Source organism: Scatophagus argus, chromosome 14, assembly GCF_020382885.2.
Source record: "Scatophagus argus isolate fScaArg1 chromosome 14, fScaArg1.pri, whole genome shotgun sequence".
NCBI lineage: Eukaryota > Metazoa > Chordata > Actinopteri > Scatophagidae > Scatophagus > Scatophagus argus.
In genome coordinates this window covers 6801099-6825126 of record NC_058506.1, presented here as the reverse complement: position 1 = coordinate 6825126, position 24028 = coordinate 6801099, and the positions used below count along the sequence as shown (strand labels likewise).

The following is a 24028-nucleotide window of genomic DNA, read 5'->3' as shown; positions in this document are numbered from 1 at the left end:
TAAATTGATGCAAATGAAAAACACAATATTTGGTTCAAAAATAAAACATGTCAACATATAATAAGCAGAATATTGTATGTTTATAGCCATCCAGTGAACATTCAGAGACTCAGGTTCCCTCCTATCACTGCATTCATCCCATCTGGGGGTGCGGCAAACGTAAGAGAACGTTCCCCGCTCTGAACATAACATTACATGACGCTTTGTTGAACGACTGTCCAACTCCTGTTGGTCTTTTTCTTTCTGCTTGCTTCCTTCCACGTTTGAATCACAAGTTCGCAAGTTATATTTCAAACCTGGAAGAGGGTCTGGATGCTTTTTCTGTGTTGGCAACTTGCATTTTGGACCACCCCCAAATGACCTGAATGCAGCGTTAAGTTGAGATCACTGAACAATTCTTTAGGTTGACATAAGACAATATTCTCCACTGAATCATGTTCCCGTCCCACTGAAATGAACGAATCACAACAGAAAAAGTGCCACGGTGTTAAAACATATGCACACATCTTTTCATACAGACAACAAAGCAACAGAAAAAGAGAGCGCTCGCTTCATTTTCACTATTGTGATCCAATTGGTTGAGCACTCACAACAGCTGGATTTATGGATAACACAGAAGTCCTACCCCAATCAGTAGTGTTATTTCACTTCAGTCCATTGTGTGGTTAACTCCTGCAGGATGTCTAAAAGGACCACATTTGTAACCCTTTAATGATTTTCTATTGCCAAATCCCAATTTTACAGCTAGTAATATATTTTTTGTCCTATTATATATTTTGGTAAATTGCTAATACCTTAAACCTGAGGATATAGGACCCCCTACTCCCCAAAACACCCCCATGTTACAACACCAAACAATGCAGATTTTTTTATGATGTTTTTCTTGCTTAATGACTAATAGTTATAGTTAGTTTATGTGTTTAGAAATTGGCAGCACTATGGAGACACAGAACAAAAAGTTGTGCTATTATACGTTATAGGATGATGTGTCTAAAAACTTGATAAAGCAGCTCCTCAGACCTGGGATACACACGGTGGGGAGAGTCTGGATTTGAGATTTGAAGCATGCGATCCTTATGTTTTGGTTTAATTTGCATATGTTAGAATGGCACACCCACAAGCCAAACTGACACACCATGTAAATAGTGTGAGATGGTTAAAAGGTCCTGTAATCGTGGATAAATAGGGTAAGGGTCTAAGCTATTTAAAACAGACTGGGATAGTTTGGATAACCTGTTTCTCTCCCACTTGTTTTTGATGGCATTTGGCAGCGTAAGCATGGAAATCTGGTCTTTGGTAATCTTCTGCAGTTTACTTTTGCTCTTAAACTTATAGGGAAAGGGGGGAGGAGTGCGGTTATTAGGTTGGGGTCCTTCCTAAGTGAACTGGCCGGCAGATCTGTAACCTCTCTACTTGTGTACTTCAGTGGTCACGGAAACAACGTGCCCTCGCTCTGAGATTTAAGCGGCCTAATCTGTCGGGATAAACCGGGGATATTCCCAAGACAGAGCTATTCTAACACACACACATACACACCCACACACACTCACACACACACTGTAGGATTCAGAATCAGTGAGTTGAGCAAAGGGGGGCAGGTTGGTCTTCTCAGCTGGTGGGAAAGTTATAAAGTCTTGTTGAAAAGAGACAAGGCCACTAGGGCTTTACACACACGTTTTGACATATTGTGGTTTCATAGTCTCTATCTTTGCAGTGACTGTTGCCTACCGTGAAGCCAGATTTATACATTTTAGGATTGGTAAAAATGGTGTAAGTGGGCAGCATAAACTGAACCGCTTCCTGTTAAGCATTTGTTAATGTGGAGGTAAGCACACTTAAAAAGTCTCCCATCTAGTAAGACTGGGATTTGACTGAATAGCTGAAAGATTTTAGAGCTCAGATTTCACATGACCACAATTAAAACTCTTGTTCTATATTTGGATGTAAAATGGTTTCAGATCCCTCAAAATTTGCAGTTGTCACCTCATGTCCATGTATGTGTGTAGGGCCTTAGTTTGACAGAGCATTAAAAACCAAGTGCATCATATTGCCCTGCTCTCCTGCTCATAAAATACCCATAAGGTAGTATGCACAGGAGCAGATGGCAAGACAATGTAAAAAAAAAAAAAATGTTTAAGACCAAACCAGCGAGGGCACCAATGAAAGAAATAACAATAGAAGCCTCTCCCTTGTTGCTTGGCAGTGTATAACGCACAGAGTTGAATTACAAAAAACACACCAGACGAAGGTAAAGTGGAGCTCTCTGCTGTGGGCAGCAAATAGTACTGATTGCACTCGTCCTCTTTACCTGTCTGTTTCACACAAAAATATACTATAATAAAAAATAGAATCTATTGTATTTAAAAAAGAAAAAAAGGCCTTAACTATAGGGAGAAACACGAAGACAGACCCACTGCGCTACCAAAACACTCCTCAAAGGAGTGCCTCAGGTTTTGGAATAATTGCTTCTCACGTCTCTTGTCACTAACCTCTGACGGTACATTTCTGAGCCTTCCCCCAAAACTCAACTGTGAATATGACAACTTCTTATTAGCCTCTGTTCCTGTTCCTGGAAAATAAGGCTGAATTGTCTCTTTATTTTTATGTGCTCTTCATGTGGAGAGGTTTTGCTGCACAAGGATCTCCTTTGGCCAGGCTATTGACCAGCCAGACAGCGCCATCAAAAACAAGGTTGTTTGTGCATTTTAAACAGATTCTTTTTCTGCAGTCAGCCACTCCCCTTACACAGAGTGTGAGGGTGTGTTTGACTGGAAATATTCTACAGTAACTAACAAAAGTAACTGAAGACTAAGGCTTTACAGTGTCCAGTAGGTAATGGGCCAGAGGGAATTAACCTTTGCTTTATGAAAATGAATCAACTGTCGATTTATGCAATGGCCCTATTTTATCACCCAGCATTAGGCTTGTTTTGTAAGCCCGAATCCACAGTTTGACATTAATGACATCTCCATAGTTTACACTAAGTGTAATGTTAGGATAACATCATCATTATTACAAAAGAAAATAATTTGGACAGATTGAAAGTCTAATCCTGTCTATGTCTAAATGTACCTTTACAGCTATTGACTATAAGAGTTTTCTCCTACGGTTTGTATGACCAACGTTTTCGACACAAGTTTCATCGCGTGTATTTTTTTTAAAGATACTTACACTTACGTGTGCTACGGTAAGACCATTTGCACTAAAATGCAATGAAGGAATGTTTTCGAAATAAGACACTACGTAATATTTAAATAAAAAAGAAACATCTACAGACATTGGTCCAACTGTACTATGGCAGTTTTGAAATTATCAGAAAAATTTGAGGTGTTCAAGCATGCTGAGAGAAAGAAGAGGACGTTGAAGACGTTACAAAGGTTATTAGAGAACAGAGATGGAAAAAGAGAAATGATACTCAGATGGAAAGGACTGGAAATAATGATTACTAGGGATTAGTTTAACAATTCATGCATTATTTGTGAGTGTTATCTCTCTCAGAAAGCCAGCAAAGAAGCTAAGACTTGAGGATTTGATCGCATCAAGTTATAGGAATTTGGAGCTGAGTAGCTCAAATTTTTGTAACTCGATATTTTTTTTTTTACAAGTTTTAGATCTCTAGCTTATTTTGGGCTATCCCGGCGGACATGAGTTAACACAGATGGACTTGAAAATCAACTGGTGTTTCATTAGTTAAGTGGAGACCAACTCCACTGTGCAAAAATACATCAAAAAGAGAGAGTAATCAGGGGACAGACAGATGATGATTACATGCAAGATACACACTAGTAGGCAGTATTTAACGCTGAAGCATACGTAAAATTAATACAAAAATTAAAAAATACAAAATGCACACACACACGCACACACACCTACAAAACAGTATATATCAGAATAAAACTCTACAAAGAACTATATATATATCAGTTATGTAACAATTATAGCCAATCATTGTTTCCTTTTCTGTTGTTGCATCGTCACAAGTGTTTGGTTCTCAGTATGGCAGGTTAGAAAAGCCGAGAGTACCCAGAAAGGAGACAGGGCCACACACTCACAGGACAAATATAGACAGGGGTCCAGAGGCGAGGTGGTGGAAGTGGGGGAGCCATGGGGCCCTGAAGGGTTTAGGGGCGTCATATCGAGGCTAATCAGGGAGATATATATAATAAATTATTTTCTCATGGTTAATTTTGTAATCAATTTGAGGGTTTTTTTTCTGTAGCAAGGAAGCTGCGATTAGACTGGGGTAGGAGCAACTCTTCTTAGGTGCTGAAGTACACTGTGGACAGAGAGAAAGGGAAAAGAAATGTGATGAAATTTAATTCTTAATTGAATTAATATAATTTTCGATTTGTACCTGGCTTTTTACCCTCATGGATATTATACAATACATATGTGTAGAGTAGACTTTGCATTCACTGTTTTACAATTAATTGAAAGAAAGAAAGAAAATTAATTAATTCATACCACTGGGATAACAAAGACATAATCAAAGGTTTCTTACCAATAATGACGATGAGGACAATCACACATATCACACCCAGGATAATCATCATCTGTAATCAGTGGATTTTTAGAGAGAGTCATTACAACAACTGTGAAATTTGTCTCTTCTTTTGTTTTTCAATTTTGCAATAATTCTTGAAACACCAAAAACACACAAAAACAGCAGCCTTCAATGATATGAAGCTCATGTAGCTCAGACAAAATTTCACTTGTCCCTGTCTGTATTAGCCATACTCACATTTGATAAAATTCCTTAACTTTCATCTAATCCTCTGTTAAATTAAAATCTCCAGCAGCCTCAGTTTGTTTTACAATGCTGCACAGCATGAATACAATGATGGCACCATGATTCCTAAGTTGACATGCCAATGGGTGATACCATGATGTCATAGACAGTATATGTACAACCCAGAAATCAAAAATCGCGATGGCCCACGCGTAGCTAGCAGCTTTCATTAAACAGGACAGTTTCAGATAGCCTTTACACACATGTATTTGTTATTCAAGTAAGAATGTGTGTATGTACTCACCTTAGCATTCTTCCACCAGTATTTATTCTTCAGTTTTGCAGCACTGGTCTCAAACTGAGAAGCTCCAGCCTGCAGGGCGTCAGCCCGATCGTCCAGTTCTGACAGCTTCTGATCACGCTCCAGAACCTTATCCACGTTTACACGCATGATATCCACCACCTGGGGAGGGACACGAAACCCAGTGTAGTGTAATTAGCTATCAAGACATAAAGACTTGTGTGTCATACTGGCAGTGACCTGTGTCGGGTTGAACTGTTACCTATTGAATATGATGGAAAGTTGTTTAATTAAGTTCCATGTCAAATCACGGTTTCAGAATTGTATAACTGACTAAGGTCAAACCTGTTCCTAGCAATGTGTTTGCTAGTGTTTTTCTGTTTAAAACTTGAACTGTATGTGAGCAGAGACCAGTTAACGTTAAAACCTCGAAAGTCTATATGCAAAGTAGCGAGGTGGGTACTCACCTCATCCACCTGTGCCTGCGTCTGCTGCAGACGACGGTTGCTGGTAAGATTGGGAGGTGGATTATTTGCTCCCTCTGCTGCAGGGGCTCCAGCGGCTGGGGCAGACCTAATTATAAAAAATACAAATATTCAGTTCTCATATGAAGCAGACCCATCAAAAAATAAATAAATAAATAAATAAAAGTTTAGAAAGCCTTGGAAACACAGTAATAATAAAAATACCCTAAAAACAACAGAAGACCTCTACTTATTACCACATACACGCATAAATTCACCATAGGAGGTTTCTTTTGTTTTTTTGTTTTTTTAATAGATGGCCGTTTGGATTGACAAACAAAGATAAAAGAAAGGAAAAAATAACAAGAAAAAATGTTAATACATTCTTGTAGTTAATATATAATATTGAAAGTGTTATATTTCTGGAAAATCTCTTCACATCCTGACACCTATCAATAATTCAAATATTCTGATAAAACACAACCTCATGTCTAAGCTAGTAATAAGCCTGTCCAGTCACTTCATTCAGCTGTACAACATACCAGCCTATACACCTGTGTACCTGCCGACCCGGGTACACTCTGTCCATGCACTCATTACACATGACCTTAGTCTTTTAAAGGCTAGGTGGATATATTGCTAAAGCTATTAGTGAGCTAGTTGCGCAAGAATGGCAGAGATAGTGCAGCCGAAATTTCGCATTACTAACAGGTTAGCCTGGTAGCTGTGAGTACTAACAATAGTTGTTTCCATTCTTTAGGATAATTTTACGTATTTTCTTACACGTGAATGAGACATGAGGTAGTTGGGTGCTACTCAGGAGGAGGCTTGAAGAAAGATGTGGTATTTTTTTTTTTTTTTTACTCATGCTGGTTTCTCCAACTCTGTCAACCCCGCCTTAAAAGATGAGTGCTCCTGCTCCTTAATATATGTAAGATTATGCACCTTAGGAAGTGAGTAAACCAAAAAGACAAAAATTTAATTTGGTTTGCTCACAGATGTACAAATATTGTTTTTAATTCACTCAGTTGTTGGTATATCTGCTAATAGAGTGTGGAGCTCTGCTTTGTGTTCAACTGTGCTGGTGGTTAGATAATGGCAATGTGATGGTGACACGTCTGGTACTTTGCTGTTTATTGAAAGGTTGTAAAAGCACTAAAATGTATATGTCGGTATTGTGGTTCAAATCAAAATCAGATCTAAATTATCAGATGTGGAAGATTTACTTTAATAATTATTTCCACATGAAATGTTACAAGCTGTAAAGTCCAGATGAATACCTTCTATAAGAAAAAGAATCAAGTGCTGCAGGCTATGGCAAAGTCCACTTGATTTGTCATGTCATGTTGTATTGTGACCTACAAAGACCTTTTCTTTTGGATGCACTACACACCAATAATGACCTCAGTGAGAGATGAGTAATTTAAGTAAGAGTGCCATTTACCACTGAAAAGTGAATGCTCCATGAAAACGCCTCGTTTTCATGTTGACATGTATTTGGATCTCTGCTCTTTGTAGGAGCAGAAATTAAAAATATTTAAAAAATTATATGTAGTCATTTATGATTTTTTATTGAATGCTATTGCCTGTCTCATCAAGCCCTTGCTGTTGATTGCTTAAATCTGAGTGATGAACAGTAAACGATAAACAAAAACCTATGCTGAGTGACAGCTGTAGGCTACACTGTTAGAACTACAGACCAAGTGTATATCTCATGCAGGCAAATCATTATCACACCAAGATTCAACAAAAATACAGAATGCAGCGTCACTGAACAGTTGAGCAACAACCCACATAAACAAACAGAAACAGAAACATTTCCAGATACACATTATTCTCCTAGTTCTCAGGCAGCACTTGTTAACATTAGAAAGGAAAATGTGTCCTTTAAATACATGTCTAAAAACACACTCTAGTGAAATGCAATGATACATAGATTTAATAGCCAACAGGTTCAATTCATGACCATTCCTGGATCTTTTTCAACACAAAAAATCTTTCAAATGATATCCACAGTTATTTTTTCAAATTCTGTTTTTGTTTTTCCCTCAAGGAAATCAGGGGAAACAAAATCTAATCTGAATGATACGGGGACCACTAAAGTGAACATGTAACTGTGCATAACATCTCTGTAATGCAGAACAGACAGCAGACAGACATCATTATCTCAAGGTACAAATATCAGCTTTAATATCAATTAAATGTGTTAACATACTCTTAACATTAAATCTTAAACACTTTGCAACTTGATGTAGAAGCACAGACATTAAAAAGGCAAAGGAAATAGCCAGAACATTTTTTAAATGCCTAATTTTTGCATGTTGTGTGGAGTAGCTCTGCATGCTTAATTTATCGTCTTTAATTGCTATCTATCAATCCAGCTGAATCAATAAAACTAGAAATTGTAAACCTGTACTTTATGATAAAGCTACGGCTGTATCTTCTTTTGATGAATGTACATCAGTTATAGCTAAGCTACAGTACACTGAGACAAAACTCTGTATAAAGGTCACCTTTACACGCTCACACATTACTAATCCTCTAACAACAACAAATCCTTTTGAATGGTTGGCCTGATGGTACTGGTGGTCCCAACCAGCTGCTAACTAGCCTCAACAGAAACTGGCAATATAAAACCCCTAAGGTTACCTATGATATCTATAATGGCAGTTTATTGTCATGTGTCTTAAACAAAGATAGATATGTATAAAGTATGTATTGTTTCATTACTTTAGATTAGAGTGTTCATCATTCTACAATTACAGTTTGTTTACAAATCAGCATCTGTACTGGTACAGGACATTCATCACCTTATATTAACCAATACAAATTCTAAGGAATTACCATAGGTTTGTTTTCGAGCAACATGTAATGAACGCAGAAGTTCACACTATCATCTCCTCTGAACTGGCACCCCAACGAACCAGGATGAGTAACTACAGCATCGACAAGATTTCCCACCAGCTTCTCCATCCTGTAAATATCACTCACTCTGTTTGATGGACCAACAAACTGGAAGCCCCACATCCAGGTGGGGCAACTGATACTCTAAGTAAAAAATAACAAACTGGATTGGGTCTCTGCATACACCACTGATTGTGGCACACACAGGACAGTGAAACCCTGTTCGCCGATACATTTGTCTGATTTGACTGATACATCAACAGGTCTCCGTGGTAAATGAAGAACTGATTTCATTTCTCTCAAAATTTACCATTAGACCATAAGTTTCAGCCTTTTTGACAAATACTGTCTCTCCCTGTTATTGCATTCATGAGAGAAGGCAGAATTTCATCCAGTTTGCAGAGCGCGACACGACGAAACAGCACAAATGTGCAACAGTTTGCAATCACACATCAAAAAATGCGAAAGGACATCTGACCTGACAAAGACAGCTAGCCTAATAAGCAGTGTTGGTAAGGTATCACAATCATCTCTCTACACTCCACTAACGTCAGATTTGGTATGAAAGCTAAATATATTCAACCTTCTTTCAAGACAGATTTTATAAAAAATAGTCTCGCACTGTGGTTTACAAAGAGTGCTTATGCAACAATTCTTGCGACATTTTATGCAAGATTAGATGGAATAGAATAAAATAGAATAGAATAGTATCACACAATTTACATTTCACTCAAACTAACCACTATATTAAAAAAGAAATAAAGCTATTGAATTTCTGGTTGTTGGGTCACAGTCATGAAAAAGCATACTGTCTGACCTGAGAGCACTGGAGAGCGACATTTCAGCACTGGACAGCGCCTCAGCAGCCCAGACCAGAAAGCGTCAGCTCCCAGCCTCACTATCCCATTCTGTTTGATGTTACTAAACTGAAAGCGAACCCACAACACTCACTTCTTTCATTTCTGACACAGACACGCCAGGCCTACATAGTGTCCTGTTAAGACATCACGTTTCAGGACGAGCACGACGGGCCTGTAAATACACTGAAAGCCTCCCACATCGAGGGCGGGGAGGCTCCTTATGATTTTAAGCACTTGGATGGACGATTACAACCGAATTTTGGTTGCGAATGTAACTTATAGCCCGCAGAGAGGATGTTAAAAACATGTTGCCACTGTTCATTAACATGTCGTATGTCGGGCACCAGGCTATTTCAACGTTTGAACTGCCTGCTATGCCACTGACAGACGAGGTTGTCATTGCTATCTTTCTTTAGCCTACCCTTTATATGTTTGCTTCATATGTAGTCGAATAAAGAAAGTGACGCATAAAACAGCGAAGAAGGACATTTTAGAGGATTAGTTTGCTCCTGGAGACGTGAACAGTCTGAAATATGGAGAGATATATAGCTGTCCGCCCTCGCACGACAATCGACGACATACAGTAGGAGGCTAGGCTATCCCCACCCCCCGCTGTAGGTTGCGAATATCACGTAAACTAGGCCTAAGCCTACTTCACAGCTAATAATCTCATCGTCTATAAGAAGCTCTATAGAGTATTCGTCGAATAATGTCGAAGCTTTAAACGGTCAATATTTTGTCCTTGCTGTTTTGAGAATTAGCCAAATCGTCACCTTAGGTTCAGTGACAGAAAAACTAAAAACAAAAACCAAGGCCTGGAAATGTTCAATAAGGACAAAAGGGCTTTATTATACTTGATGTTTCCTTCATGTCGTTTTAATTAGCCTGTGGGTGATCGCACAGACTGTCCTTTTCAAATCAAACCAGTCCAAACTGGAAAAAAATGCGTGCGTGCTGGCTCATTTGGAAAGCACGAGACGACTGCATTAAAGAGATACGCGATGCAACACAGAGCTCAATTACTGTATAAAATAAGGCTAATTATATGTTTATAACAGATGAACGCGATGTCTCCATCTGCTCCAAGGTTAGGCCGACGCGTTAGCCTCTACATTTACGTTTGGCTCATATTATCAGAGAAAATGAGCTGTGGTCCTATCATTAAATTAAACAAGCGACATAACCTACAGTATAGCAGCGATATAGACATTAGCGTGACAACAGTGAAATAACGTCAGCATTTGATGGGAAAGATACAGAGAAGAGATCGTTCAGACAGCCTGCCAACATCGGACGTGCGAACGAAATTATAATTTATTAATAGAATTAGTTAAAAAGAGCTTTAAAAAAATGCTGTACTCACATTATCCTGGTAGTATTGGCTAGACAGCTGTGCTGAGATCCGGACTGGAAATGTTAGCGCTTGCTAAGTGGCTGGCAGATGGATGTGGATTGGCTTCTGCGCTCCTCTCTTCCCTCTGGCACCCTTTGGTTGGTTATTGTGGCGTTTCCCTGCCTATATAGCCTTGAAGGAACTCTGAACTCGTATCTGCCACTGAGCTGTGTCCCCTCTATACAAAACCTCTTTTCCTATTTCTACGGTGATGTGGCACCTGCAGGCTATTACTAGAGCCTAGCGCTGTCCGGGTCCGTGCAGTAATGAAGGTGTAATAAACAGACGCCTGGATTAGGTGAACAAAGATGGCTCGGTGACGTCAATCGCGGCGAGTTTCATGTTGAAATGGGTGGCCGGAGACTTCAAACACCCTGTTTTGCTAACAGGAGAGCGTCTTTTTATCTGTCGTGGCTGTGATTGGGACTCTGCGCATATTTCAATGACAGGCTTTACATGTCATGTCCATGCGTGTGTTAAAAGCTCCTTTTAAAGAGCTTATTTTGATTGCAAGTGTGTATGTCAACAAAATGGCGTTCCTCGAAAGGGGGTGTGGCGAGCTTCGCAGTAAGTTGCCTGGTTATCATTTATAGTAAATATAGATAGGAACGCAGTGGAGAGTTAAACCATCTGAAAACAATTTTCCAGCCATTTGTTAGAGGGGCAAGGTTTCACCGTCATTTCAGATCTGCGCTACGTTCAGCATGGTAGCATACTCCAAACTGTATACATAATTAATGTAAGGATGGGGTCTTTTAAGGCATATGGCTTGGCCTTTGGGGACCTAGGGACCCTTCCCAGCCTCTGAGGGGGGTCAACAGTTCTCAAGAAACGCAAAAACAAAATGTAGGACTCATTGCAAAATAATACAATTACAATCATCTATTTTGGTTCAAAATAGATGATTCATACTCACTTTTTTAAATCAAAAAAGTAAAAAAATTTCTAAATTACAATAATGGTAAGATGACCCTTAACAACAGACCATAACATCTTTTTAGATAAACCAATAAGAAAAATACATACAATTGCTTATTAGTACTCTTTTATTTTCATTTGATAATACGACTTCTCGATAGTAGTCTCAGTATCAGAAAGACATGAGCAAAAGACATTTTTAAGAAGCAGAACTTGTTGAATTGCTGTACTTTAAACACAAAATGAGGCTCTAATCACTAAACTGCTCTGGGATATAATCTGCACATCAATAGGCCTCACAGTTTTACCTGTCCCATGTGAAAAAAGCTTCAACAAGATTTGTGTAACAGGAATACAGGTTGGTTTTTCAGTGCATGAATAATGTTATTTATAAGTTATTATAATCACTATGTGCATTTGTTTTTGTTCATCCTTGCGTTCCTTTGAGTTTTGCACAGCTAACTAACACTGGAGGAATCCCTAATCAGAATAAATCCAGTTACTCAAACTTAGAGTTACATTCTGAACCTGCAAAACCCAATTTGCCCTCACTTGATAAACCAGTTAGTTGCCTCTGCAGCATTAGTTCCATAGGTGCACATTAATTGCTCAGGTTGAAATCTTATGTGCATTTGTAAGTCTGCTATCAGTCTTACAACTGAACTTTATACCAAAAACATTATGAATGATTTACAGAATTGTTTCTTCTTTCTTGTTTAGTTTTATTATTTGCATTAACATCCATAAACAAAGTATATGTTCATTTGACTCAAATACACATATACCTGATATGCTACCTATTGTTATCTGCACACTGTATATACAAGTAACCTTTATGTCCAATGTTTATACATGCATGTAACTTGGAGTATATTCTCAGAGACCATATGGTGGCGCCATTGGATAGCTTTGGTTTATTGCTAAAGTGCATAAAAAAGTGGGTGCAGAGGCAGGTGTCCTCTCTGTGGTTGAGAATGTGCAGCTGGTTTCACAGGCTTTAGCTTGTTTTAGCTCTCCAACACACTGGTCAGTCATCAACACTTTTGGGAGTATAATGGGAGTAAATGCAGCAGGCAGGGTTTCTGGAATTACAAAACTGCAAGTTTTATGACATATTTTGTATTTACATATGGTGCTGCTTGTGTGAAAGTATGTAACTTGTATGTAGCACAGTAAACATTTCAGATGTTCATAAAGTTCTTGCATCCTTTTACTTTTTTTATTATTATTATTTATTTATTCTGCACAAGTTTGACAGTGGCTTAAGAGAAAACTTCAGTTTGAAGGCCATATTGATATTTTTCCAGTTATTCCAGTTATGCAGTCTTCCTCGTCATCCCTCTGTTCTGAGCTTCAGGGAATGAAATTTAGAGGAAAAAAAAGAATAATAATAATAATAACAATCAAATTTAAAGACTTGGGAAAGATGATGATGTTTTTGCTTTAATTACTCAGTATTCTCTGCTGACTTTTGCTGCTTTTTTTTTTTTGCTGCGATTTCATTAACTTCACAATTGTAACCAGGGCCTGTGCAAAGCTGCGTTGGATAGAAACTGTAGACAAATTCATTGTTATGTATAACTTGTACTTATTTCTCTCACACTGTGAATGAGGGGAGAATTGTAATGTGAGGGAGATCGGGCTACACTACGTGTATTGTGCAGCTCAAACATGCAAATTAATAAAAGCTTTCAGTCATGACACGAAAAATCTAAGGCAGACATGTCAGTAGTGAGATAAAGTCTTGTCTTCACAAACAGGCAGAATGTTACCCCAAACCATGAAAGAATGAGAAGTATTAACCTTTAAATTTCAGTTTTAAATATTTGTTCTTCTTTGACATATTTTCCTATGTTATATGGGCACTCGGAGACGATTTCCTGCTGACACAAAACCGTCACTGTTTTCCTGAAGGGCTCTGGAGAGCAAATTTCCACATGAAATGCAGTCCGAGAAGCAGTTTCAACAGAGCTGGGAAATTTATTTTTTTGTTTAAAAGTGCCTTTACAGTACCCCATGAGGTATACAATTTTGAAGAGATGAAATGTGAGGCTGTCGACAACTGACTAAAAGGGTGAACAAACAGTTTCAGAATGTCAATTTCATGGCAAAACCCAGTGACAACAGAAAAAAGAACGGTGAATCCAGAAGTAATGCTTCATATGATAAAATCCTGTCATTTGAAAGTGAGGATTTCATTCACAGTTGTGGTCCTATTTTGCATTTGCTCACATTCCAACAATCACAAAGGTGTGTGACACCAAAACTATCCTTTAGTCCCTCAAAAGCCTGAAGCACAAATGTCTAAACAACCAAATAAAACATCCCTGGAGAGGTTCTCGACTTTCTAAAATAAACCTTTCAACATATTGCTTATTTTTTGGATGCATTTGTGCAAAAAAATCTCAGTGACAGTTAACATTAACCACAAGTAAACCCATACACACCTGGGGCATCACTAACCGGTTTCGTGTAAAAAGTGATATTGCACTGCTTTTCAACAAATAAAAGGTATTACAGCGGTGCCAGACATCTGTCAGTACACCCAGGATACAGGCACCCACTGTGGGGTGGAGGTGGCACGCTCCATGGCCTCCTCCACACCTTTCACGCTTTCATCCACATCGTTGTTGACAAGAACCACATCAAAGAAGTGTCTGTATGTGGTCAAAATGGTGTCCGACTCTTTCTGGATCATCTGCAGGTTTTCCGTCTACGAGACAAGACACAGAACCTTAGCAGCTGTTGGATAATGGAGTTTGGTATTTCAAAGCACTCAAGTGTATTCAGATTTAGTACCTGGGCAGCTGTGTTTGTCGGAGCGATGAACACTACGAGAGGTGCAAAGTCAGCAGTTCGCAAGATTTTCAAGGTCTGCATTAAAAGGGTAACAAAAAAGAGAAAGATTAACTTCTTGGAAACAGCTTGTACAGGGATAACATTTACCAACAAAGGGTCCTCCTCAAGGGATACTTCCTATGGGTGAAGATTTTAATAGTATTATCATCAGAGAGCTCAGTAGCAGTTCAACACATACCATTGAACTGTCTCACCATTTTAGATACTTTCAAACAGCTTAAAGACACATAAAGAGCCACACTTGGATTTTATGTGATTCTGGATGATTTTTTGTCTCCAGAAGGACCTGTGAATGCTAACCTGTGGTTCTACATCCAGCACAGCGATTTTGCCTTGCTCATGGATCTTCTGGATGGTCTCAATTTTGGTACCGAACATATTTCCCTGGAAGCTGCCGTACTCCAGTAGCTCATTTCCAGAGATGCACTTGGTCATGGCTTCATTGGAGATGAAATAATATTCCTGTCCGTTTGCCTCATCCTTACGCTGGGGTCTGGTTGTGTCTGTGTAGGAGGTTAAAGACTTAGTCAAAGGACAAAGATCTCAAAAGAAAAGTCAAAAAACTAAATTTCTACTTACGTGGTACAGGGTAGGAAAATTTCTCTGGGTATTTTGTCAACAGTGCATTTTTGATGTGGCTCCTCCCTACACCAGGTGCACCTAAAAGAGCATGCATCTTAATGAAACGGTAACTTTCATGTCTGAGATCTGCAGCTGCAGAGAAACGCCCATAAGTAAGCTGCCTTTCAACTGTTTAGACACTACAGGACATGAACTGTGATTTGTCGAGACAAGAAAATTCCAGCACTTCTCTTATTTTCTGAGAACATGTGGATGGGTATGAATGATCATAAATGACGGAATAAATAATGTAAGCTTACCAATAAGCACGAGTGTTTTCCTTGTAAAAGCAGGAAGCTGAACAACCTCTTCATAAGAAATCACATCCAGCTGATCAAAAACTGCAAAAGAGAAGATTTTGTTTTAGACAGATAGTACATCTAAGAAAAACATCCAGGATGCGTGATCAAAGTGACACACTCACTAGAGCTGTGTTTAGCCAGGTACTTGTCTTTGCACTTCTTTTTCTTTCCAAATGGGCTGCAGGACTGACTACCCTCTTTGGCCTTGCTTTTACTCGCCACCCTCCTGCAGGAAACAAAAAGATTAAGTCAAAATGGGAACATTTAGGCAGTGCTGTGGTGTAAGCTGATGTGACACATCATGTCAGTCTTTGGCATGTGTGACTTCATGCTGCAGGAAGAGTCATGGGATAGTGTGACAGAGCTGTGTACCATTCCTGGAGCTCCGGGGAGGGTATCAGTCCAGCGAAGTCAGCAGCACTGCTCTCCACTCTGCCTTGCCACCAGTTTGGATCCTGCTTGTTGATGATCTGAATAATGTCAGCGGTTTGAAACTTCAGGCCAGCCTCTTTACATGGGATGAGGTCATCCTTAGCAGGATCATAATCAAACTGGGCCCTCATGTACATCTGTACATTGAAAGAACATACAGTGTATTCGCTTTTTGGAGGAAAGACACAAATGACAATTTGATACCCAAATGACAATGAATAACTTTTACAGTTTTTCTGACCTCTGTGAAGACATTTTCTCCAGTTTATCTCTGTTCAACAATAAATACTCACAGTGAGCCTTTCTAACTTATTTATTTAGATTCTGCAAATGTTAATTGGGAAATTCATCCTGAAACATACTTTACAAGTTCATGATATGATCTTGGACAGCTCAATTGTGAAAATTAATTTTGAGATCAATTTTCTCCAAGGTCCTGGCATGACGTCTAATTTAGTCAATTAAAAATTCACTTCCTGCAGAAAACAGGAGTGTTGGTTGTGCTGTGTTGAGCTACAGATCAGATGTCTGGAAAAACTGCCAGGCACCACAAATTTAAATTTAGTGTCCTATTAATATCTAACTTTCAATCCAATTTAATACTAACTCTTCCTAGTATTTGTTATTTCATTTTTGAGAGCTCGGTTTATCTACAAATCTTGTCAAAGATCACAGCAGGAACTCACAGAAATTCCCCACAAAGTAAAATATCTCTATTGTTAGTAGAGTTGATGAACATTTTTGGTTTCCCCAAGCTACTCCAGTGGTAGTTGTAGTCAGACAAAATTAATACACCCATAGTGTACTACAAGTGGATAGCCTGGACTGGAGACGTCTGGGTGACCAAAATGATGTTCTTTGAGGATTTAAGTATGAAAAGCATATTAACTAAGCCTACATATTAATGGACTACAAGCTTTAAAATAGACTGCCATCACTGACCACAGCAAAGCCAGAACTTAATGCAGTGATAAACAGTATTAAGCAACAAGGTATCTTTTCTTTTTCTTTGTGATCATTGAATTAAAGCTATTTAAAATTCATACATGATGTTAAATCAAAAGCAGCAGACAAGCCAGCAGCCATTTCTATGCCACAGGAGGCACACGAATGGCTGCCGGACAACATGTGATGAGTCATGGCCAGTAGATGGCAGAATGAAACACGCTACCAAAGTGTTTCAGGTCAAACTAGCAAAAACTACCGGGATGTTCTCAAGATGTGAACTAATTTTATAGTCACCTGGGTTGCTCACTGACTAACAGAAGATTCACCTAATAAAGAACAAAATCCTTTTAAGTTGCAGAGGGCAAAAACTGACAGCAATGCAATCATCCAACTTGTCTTTGTAGATTATACCACTTACTTTTGGATCCAAACAGAAAAGCAAATTTTCTTTACTCATGCACATTCAAAGGAATTTATATGAAACACAACATGCACTCAGAACAAAAAGTACGAGACACCAAAGGACCAAAGCTAAGTGCTCATGTTGTTACCTCACAGGGCTGAGATCGACTCTGCAGGTTGGGGATGATCTTCATTGTGACTACTCCATTGCTTTCCCTCTGTAAGTAAAGACGACACGGTTTGACACATGTTTAGCTGTATAAGTGCAACAATTACATAAACATTATCATAGACAAGCTGTAGTCTAAGTTTGAATGTATCACCTTACCAGTATCTTTTGTAGCTGATCTACAGTCTGGTTTGACACACTTTTTCCATTGATTTCTGTTATTTCATCGCCTTCATGTAAGGACCCTGGAGGGAAGAAGACACCAGGAGGAGTGTTGTAACTCCAGATGTACTCTTCTGTGTTAGAGCTCACTTTCTGTATTATGGTCCTAATATGTGCTAGCAGCAACTTTTTTTGTTTTCTAGAGAGATAAGTCTTAAAAACAAGAGAGAGGGATTTATCAAAATGGCCACTGCAGTAAAATTAGATTGAAAAAAAAACTTCTTTCTGAAAATTATAATATCGAGAGGTAGCACGTGGTGTAAACTAAAATATGTCATACGTTTACAATATTTTAACTTGTATAGTTTAATTATCATTATGCAGTGTGTGCATGAGATTCATAAATTTGTTGTTCAGCTGTGAGTGATATACAGTGAACTACATAACTAAAGTGGCTGCTAAACTACTTTGTGCAGTACTGTTTGGTAGTTCCACTTCCCTTTTTGTGTGGTCAATTACTCAAACTACAGAATATTTTTAACATTTTTATTTTACCAGTGCTTCTCCACTGTAACTGTACCCTACTTTCTCCAGGCAGCTTTAGTTATCCAGAGTAGATCTCTTCTCAGAAGTCCTGATGGCTTTCCTGTAGTACAGCTTCGTCAAGTGTGACGTAATTGGTAACTTACAAGCTATGCTTTCAAGGTAGCTTCCTCAACACTGCACGTGAGACACTTTGATGTTCTTATCTGAGAGGCACTGATCAGGACATGAAGCAGAGCTCCTCCAGTTCACACAGCTGCTGCTGCTAAGGCTGATCTGCTCTGACTGGGGCAAACAATTGTGCTTTTCGGGAAGTAAACTTTTCTTTCAGACACACACACACACTCAAAAGAAATCAATATCAATGTGTGATTAATTACCTTGTCTGTGAATCATGCCACCATGCAATATTCTGGCCACAGTGCACTTTTGCTTATCGTTCAGTTTCAGAGTGACGCCCTACAGACAAAGACCACAGAGTCAAAGACCACAGAGTCAATAAGGAGGAATTAACACCACAATCCTAAACACACTTTATTTAAAGTGTGTGTGTGTGTGTGTGTGTGTGTGTGTGTGTGTAGAGGCTGTACCATTGGCTCTGAGGGATTCTTTTCAAATGCTACTTCCTTCATCCTGGTCAGTTCAGCCCTGGTCATGTGTCCAGCGCTGCCATTGGTGTAAACCTCTGCCCCCTTACTCTCATAGGTTTGCATAGCTGCCTGTTCCAAAAAAAAAAAAAAAAAAAAGAACTTTTTATTTTATCTCACACATAATGAAATCAGCTTTTCTTAACATGAAGTTTAAACCCTCTTTTGTGCACTCATTGTTCCAGCATTTACAGAGATCATTATCACACTGGTATTTCCAATAACTGCACTGAAAGCTTTTTGCTAATGTGGGCCAACAGCTATGTTTCATTTGCAGTTTCAACATATGTTCAAGGTTGAAAATTAACCCAGTCTTATAACGCCTGATTAACCACGTCCAGTGATCTGGTCCACCAGGTTCCTGTGGTCATGGATACCACCAGTCTCATCAGGTGATCACATCAAAGAACGGCATTAATGAAAAGAGGAGGAGTCCTCTGAGACAACCTGACAAATTCTGGTGTTTGAGTGAACCATGTTTGCTATAGACATCAAAGTAGAGACCAAAGGCTGGCTTTGTGGATTCATACTGTGCTTTTAAACTCAGATGAAGCCAAAGAGAGAGTCCAAAAGCAGGAGATTCCTATCCCCAGAAAATAGGATACGATAGGCCTTGATTAGCCCAGTACCGGGGACATTCACAAATGTCCATGCTACTGCTATGGTGTCAACAAAGATGGACTCAGATGGTCCAGATTGCCATGGGTTTTTCTATGCTGTGCTATGTGCTATAAAGACAATGCTATCCTTGGGGAATGACATTAGATGTATTAGGTACAAGATAAACAACACTATAATAATTCTTTTGGGAGTAAATTGGCATTCTGTGGACAGAACTCAAAGTATATGAACTGGTCACTAAGCTGACATCAGAAACACAATCACCTGAATCAGCACAATCTTTCTACATGGAAATGACACATCAGCACTGCTTCAGCAAAAAAATATATTATCTATCTTCCAGCATCAGCACTACAATAAACCAATAAATATGATTACTGCCCTCCTCTTCCTCCTCCTCGTCTATAACCTCAGCCCTAGAACACTGTGCAGGACACCAGTTTGTTGTGTAACACAGGCAGGAATCTAAACTCTTTTAAGTTTCATTTATGTCCTTTTAATCAAAAATATGTTTTCTTGATAAGACTACCTTCCATTAACATGTGTATGTCTGCGTTCACACTATTTCAGCTCGTGCCTCCTCTGGAAAACTTAACAATCTTGTAGATAAGTAAATAAGAATATCATTTCTACATTCCTATCCATTCATATAATTCCTATTTTTGTACTTACACAGAGACTGTGAGTCAGGAGATGCACTAAAGTCAATCTTCTCTTTTTCTGTGCAACATGATAGTTATTTACCAGCCTTGTGCTGTTATAGATCAGGACTGCAGTGCACCACGAGTGAGTGGTGGGACGGTGAACAGATGAAATTGCATCCTCCGAGGAAAGGAATCTGAACAGTTTTAGCACAGATACAAACCACCACACACACATTTATTCTGAAACACACACTGATTTCTATCTCTGAAATCCAAAACTCCCTCACTTTTTATTTCTGTTCCTAGAGATGCTTCTTAACACAACAGGAAATTAATTTTGTGAAACTGCATGTTTGTGACTTTATGACCGTAAATGAACTTGATGAACGCGTGTTAAATCACCACCTGGGGGATAATACCATAACATTTGTTGTTTTTCCCATTTTAGAGAAACTGGGCACATTAACTACAAAACCTATATTCACAAATATTGCGTAGTTTTCCTTGAGTCACAGAGCAGGGGACTTAATGTCCTCTCAACACAGTGCTGACCCTCCAGACTGAGTGGGAAAGCTTCAGCGTAAAGGCCAAGCATTTTTACTGTGAGAATCTGTGATGGGTAATAGAGGAAGCATGTCTTGCCACTAAATGTTAAAATATTTGATTAGCTTTGCACTAAAAGGCACTTTTAATTAAATGTGTCTCCTCATCAGCTCCTATCTCTCAGACTATGAGTGTTGAGAGATAAACACATGACGAAGGTATTCATTGGAGGCATCACAATGCATTCCAATCAGTGTTAACAGTCAACACATGTAACCATATCTGGGGTCAGGAAGCCCTTTCACAAACTTCAATGCCAGCTGTGGGTGTGGAGAAGCAACAGGATAAACAAAGAGCCGAGTGGAAGGCATTCAGGAAAGAGCAGAGCGCTTCCTGTTCTGGACATTTTCTCATCTCATCTAAACAAGAGGTTGGGCTGTATCTGAAATAGATCAAACATAGTGTGATAGGCACATGTCTGGAAGACAATACTGTACACATCTATACCTGCTTCCATACACAGGGCAATGATCTACTGATTACATCATAATACAATCTGTCTCTTTCTCTGGAGATGATCTGGCTCCAATCAAGAGATATTAATTATTAATCCCCCCCCCCCCCTGTAGAATTTAGAGCGGCTTTCCTGCCAACAAGCAAACAAGTATTGATCTCTTGAAGGAACAGTGGGAGATCAATATTTGACCTAGATGAGACTCTGAAACAAACAGCGTGGGTAATGGGACACAACACGAACAAACACACAATCTTACCACAACCTTAAACCGGAAGAATTTGGATAGATTATACAGAGATAGCTTGAAGGCCTGTTGAAAACCAATGACGCAAGATGTTCAGTTCTCCATATCGTGTTTTGTCTCATCTGACTTGCGTAAATCTGTCTGGGTCGTAATGTTCGGACTTTAATTTTAAGTCTGGCTGACATAACAAGCTGAGTAGTAGACCATGAGCTTAAAATGCATGAATGACTGTCTGTGTAGGGCGAACTCACAATAAGTCTTAAGTATTTGGGGTAGTCTCCAGAGAAGCATAACTCAGCGTAAGACTGAGCTGGAATAAAACAAGCCCTCTGACTCTACTCATTACCACACTCAAGATCTACAGCCCATATGATGCACTAAATAAGGCAAATGACATATAAAAACACACTCACAATATGACCAACGTATCAAACAGCCTCTGCACTGTGAACTAATGGACCATGTGACCTCACTTAAAGACACTGATTTCACAAATCAGAGCTAAGCAGAAGAACACACTGACAAGACTGTAGCTCAAGGCTATTGAACAGCAAACTGCTGATGTCAGGAAAGGAGCTTCCTCTTGTCACTGCTTCCCTCAGTAGCTCAGTGCTGACTTTTCAGTTTCAGAGAAGAAGTTTAGCACAAAGAGTTCCCTTGGTGTTCCCGGTTGCCAAACTGAGGCCTGGGGGGTCTTCAAGCCTATAAGTTGCAAGGGTTTGAACTACTTTGTGGTGCTGCCAAGCTTAAAGGCAAAGTCAGTGGTTTCACACACAGAATCTGGCATTAGGGTGTAGCTTACATCTAAACAACGTGACCGTTCTAAGCTGGTCTGCTGACAGTGGTCCAGCAGCAGGCCTGGACTGGCTGGAAGCAACATTACACAGCACTGTTAAACACTGGACTAACATTCACTGTATTTCCCATCTATCTGTCTCCTTTTGTGTTGCGTAATAGTAATGCCCCAGAAACTAATGCGGCTGATGTTATGACTCAGCTGTCACAGTTAAACATGTTAACTTGACTATCACTGGACTAATACAACAGCAGTGGTATGGCTCTGTACCTCTGTGCCTGATGCCTCATGATCACAGCTAGACATACAGACAGCGTGACGTGTGAAACAGCCTTTCCCCCCGTTTGTCAGATGATTCCATGCGTAATTTTGAGGTAAACGCAGAAGTGAAACTGTCAATGCAGTGTCTACTGGTTCTCGGCTAAGGCTGACTGAGCATATACAGAGCAATGACAGACCTGCTCGTTTAAGAAGAAAGACCTACATGTCTAGTTCTTTGTTTAAGAGAGCAACATATTCAATTGCTGCAAAGTTCGACTATGGAAACACATCAGGGTCTATTTTTAGGCATCTTGTCGAGGAACAAACAACGGTCATGTGCCCCATCTCTGCTTCCCGGAAGCAAACATGAACACCTAATCTAGGGTGCACAAAAAGGTATAAACGACAACCTACCTTGTCAGACTTTGGTTTGTTTTGAAGGAGCTGCTCCAGGTACAGATCGGAGAGCGCTGTCCGGACGCTGTTCACAGACTCCAATGTGACTGCAGGTTCGTTTTTATTGGACTTTAACGTCATCTTTCCCTGTTAGCTTGAGAAAAAAAAATGAACCTGTGTGCCCCCGCTCAAGGTCCGAAAGAGGCAGGCCACAAAATGTTGCGAGCAGCGAAACAGCTGATAAGGAGCCCTGACGGTGTGATAAGTCTCTCCCGGAGACAAAAGTTCAAGGTTTTGATCAGCAGCAGGTGAGGTACATGAGATATCTGCTGAGGGGACACCGCTGACAAAGCAAGTAAACATGTAACTGACTGCCGCTCTGAGGGGCAGGCTCATGGTGCCTTTAAGTACCCCCAAAAGCTCGCAAATCCCACTACTCAAGTTGTTTATGTTGCCAGGCAATCAATTGTTTGGACACAGTGATTAAAGCACAATAGACCGTGTGCCAGAGATTTCTCTCTTTTTTTTGTTTCGTATAGTTAGGACTACATATATGTTGACGTGTAACATAACGTCCCTTTAAGTTCGTTAACCGTAGTCTAAGAAACGGTGGAAACAAATACACTGTTGCTGTTTGTTTACCTTGCTCTGTTCTACATTTTTTATTGCTCTCTTATTTTGCGTTCTCTTATTTCCCTGTGATTTCACAATCTGCTCCACCTAACTAAATTTCTCACTTATCTCATGTTCTTAAGAGTGTGACCATACTACCATCTTCTATATGCCCAACAATCCACTTTCATATTTCTCACTTTAAGAAAACTATATACTTTCCCGAGAGCCTTGAACGCAGCATTACCGCAGCGTTCGCAGCAGGGCTGGGCTAACAGGCTACAGAGTAGCAAAATAACGGAGTCCTCCTGACGTCCTCCCAGCAGATCACTTGTCAAGATGTCCATAATAGATCGGCATGCTGCAGATCGCCCTTTCCCGTGTTAATTAAATGCAGGGTGACAACAAACATAAACTGGAAAGCACTTTGATCACATCATGGCGTTAAATTCGCACACACACCCTCGAGTCAGATAACTGTGCTGCAACATGCTGGGTGGTGTTTCATAGGATTAATAAACTAGAACAGTGTAGTTAATGACAGGTTGGGATTAGTATGTGCCCATGTGTGTATACCAATGCGTATGATGCATCTTCATCATACAAAAAAAAACAGTACTACTGCTCACATTTGTGAAGCTGTGCATGCTGGTAACTGCAGGGAAAACTAAGGGATATTCAGTGAGGGAAAGAGTGTTTGAGCAGCCAGTTTCCAGAAGAGGCTCCAGAGGGAGCCAGTA

At 39.5% G+C, this 24028-nt stretch overlaps 2 protein-coding genes across 2 annotated transcripts; both read right to left on the bottom strand.

The window, feature by feature from the left end:
- Nucleotides 1-4214: 4214 nt before the first annotated feature.
- On the bottom strand, nt 4215-11263 carry vamp2 (vesicle-associated membrane protein 2). Its single transcript, XM_046411392.1, has 5 exons — nt 10622-11263; nt 5498-5603; nt 5034-5192; nt 4502-4553; nt 4215-4276 (listed from the first exon to the last, which is right to left on the bottom strand). Coding segments are annotated over exons 1-5 (336 nt in total). The 5' UTR covers nt 10624-11263; the 3' UTR covers nt 4215-4259.
- Nucleotides 11264-13525: 2262 nt separating this feature from the next.
- Nucleotides 13526-23077, bottom strand: mpp1 (MAGUK p55 scaffold protein 1). Its single transcript, XM_046410952.1, has 12 exons — nt 22695-23077; nt 18598-18726; nt 18388-18466; nt 17462-17547; nt 17283-17351; nt 15724-15920; nt 15474-15577; nt 15310-15390; nt 15008-15088; nt 14729-14931; nt 14369-14443; nt 13526-14282 (listed from the first exon to the last, which is right to left on the bottom strand). The coding sequence occupies exons 1-12, from the start codon at nt 22815-22817 to the stop codon at nt 14106-14108; spliced, it is 1404 nt and encodes a 467-aa protein (XP_046266908.1). The 5' UTR covers nt 22818-23077; the 3' UTR covers nt 13526-14105.
- Between the last annotated feature and the right edge of the window lie 951 nt (nt 23078-24028).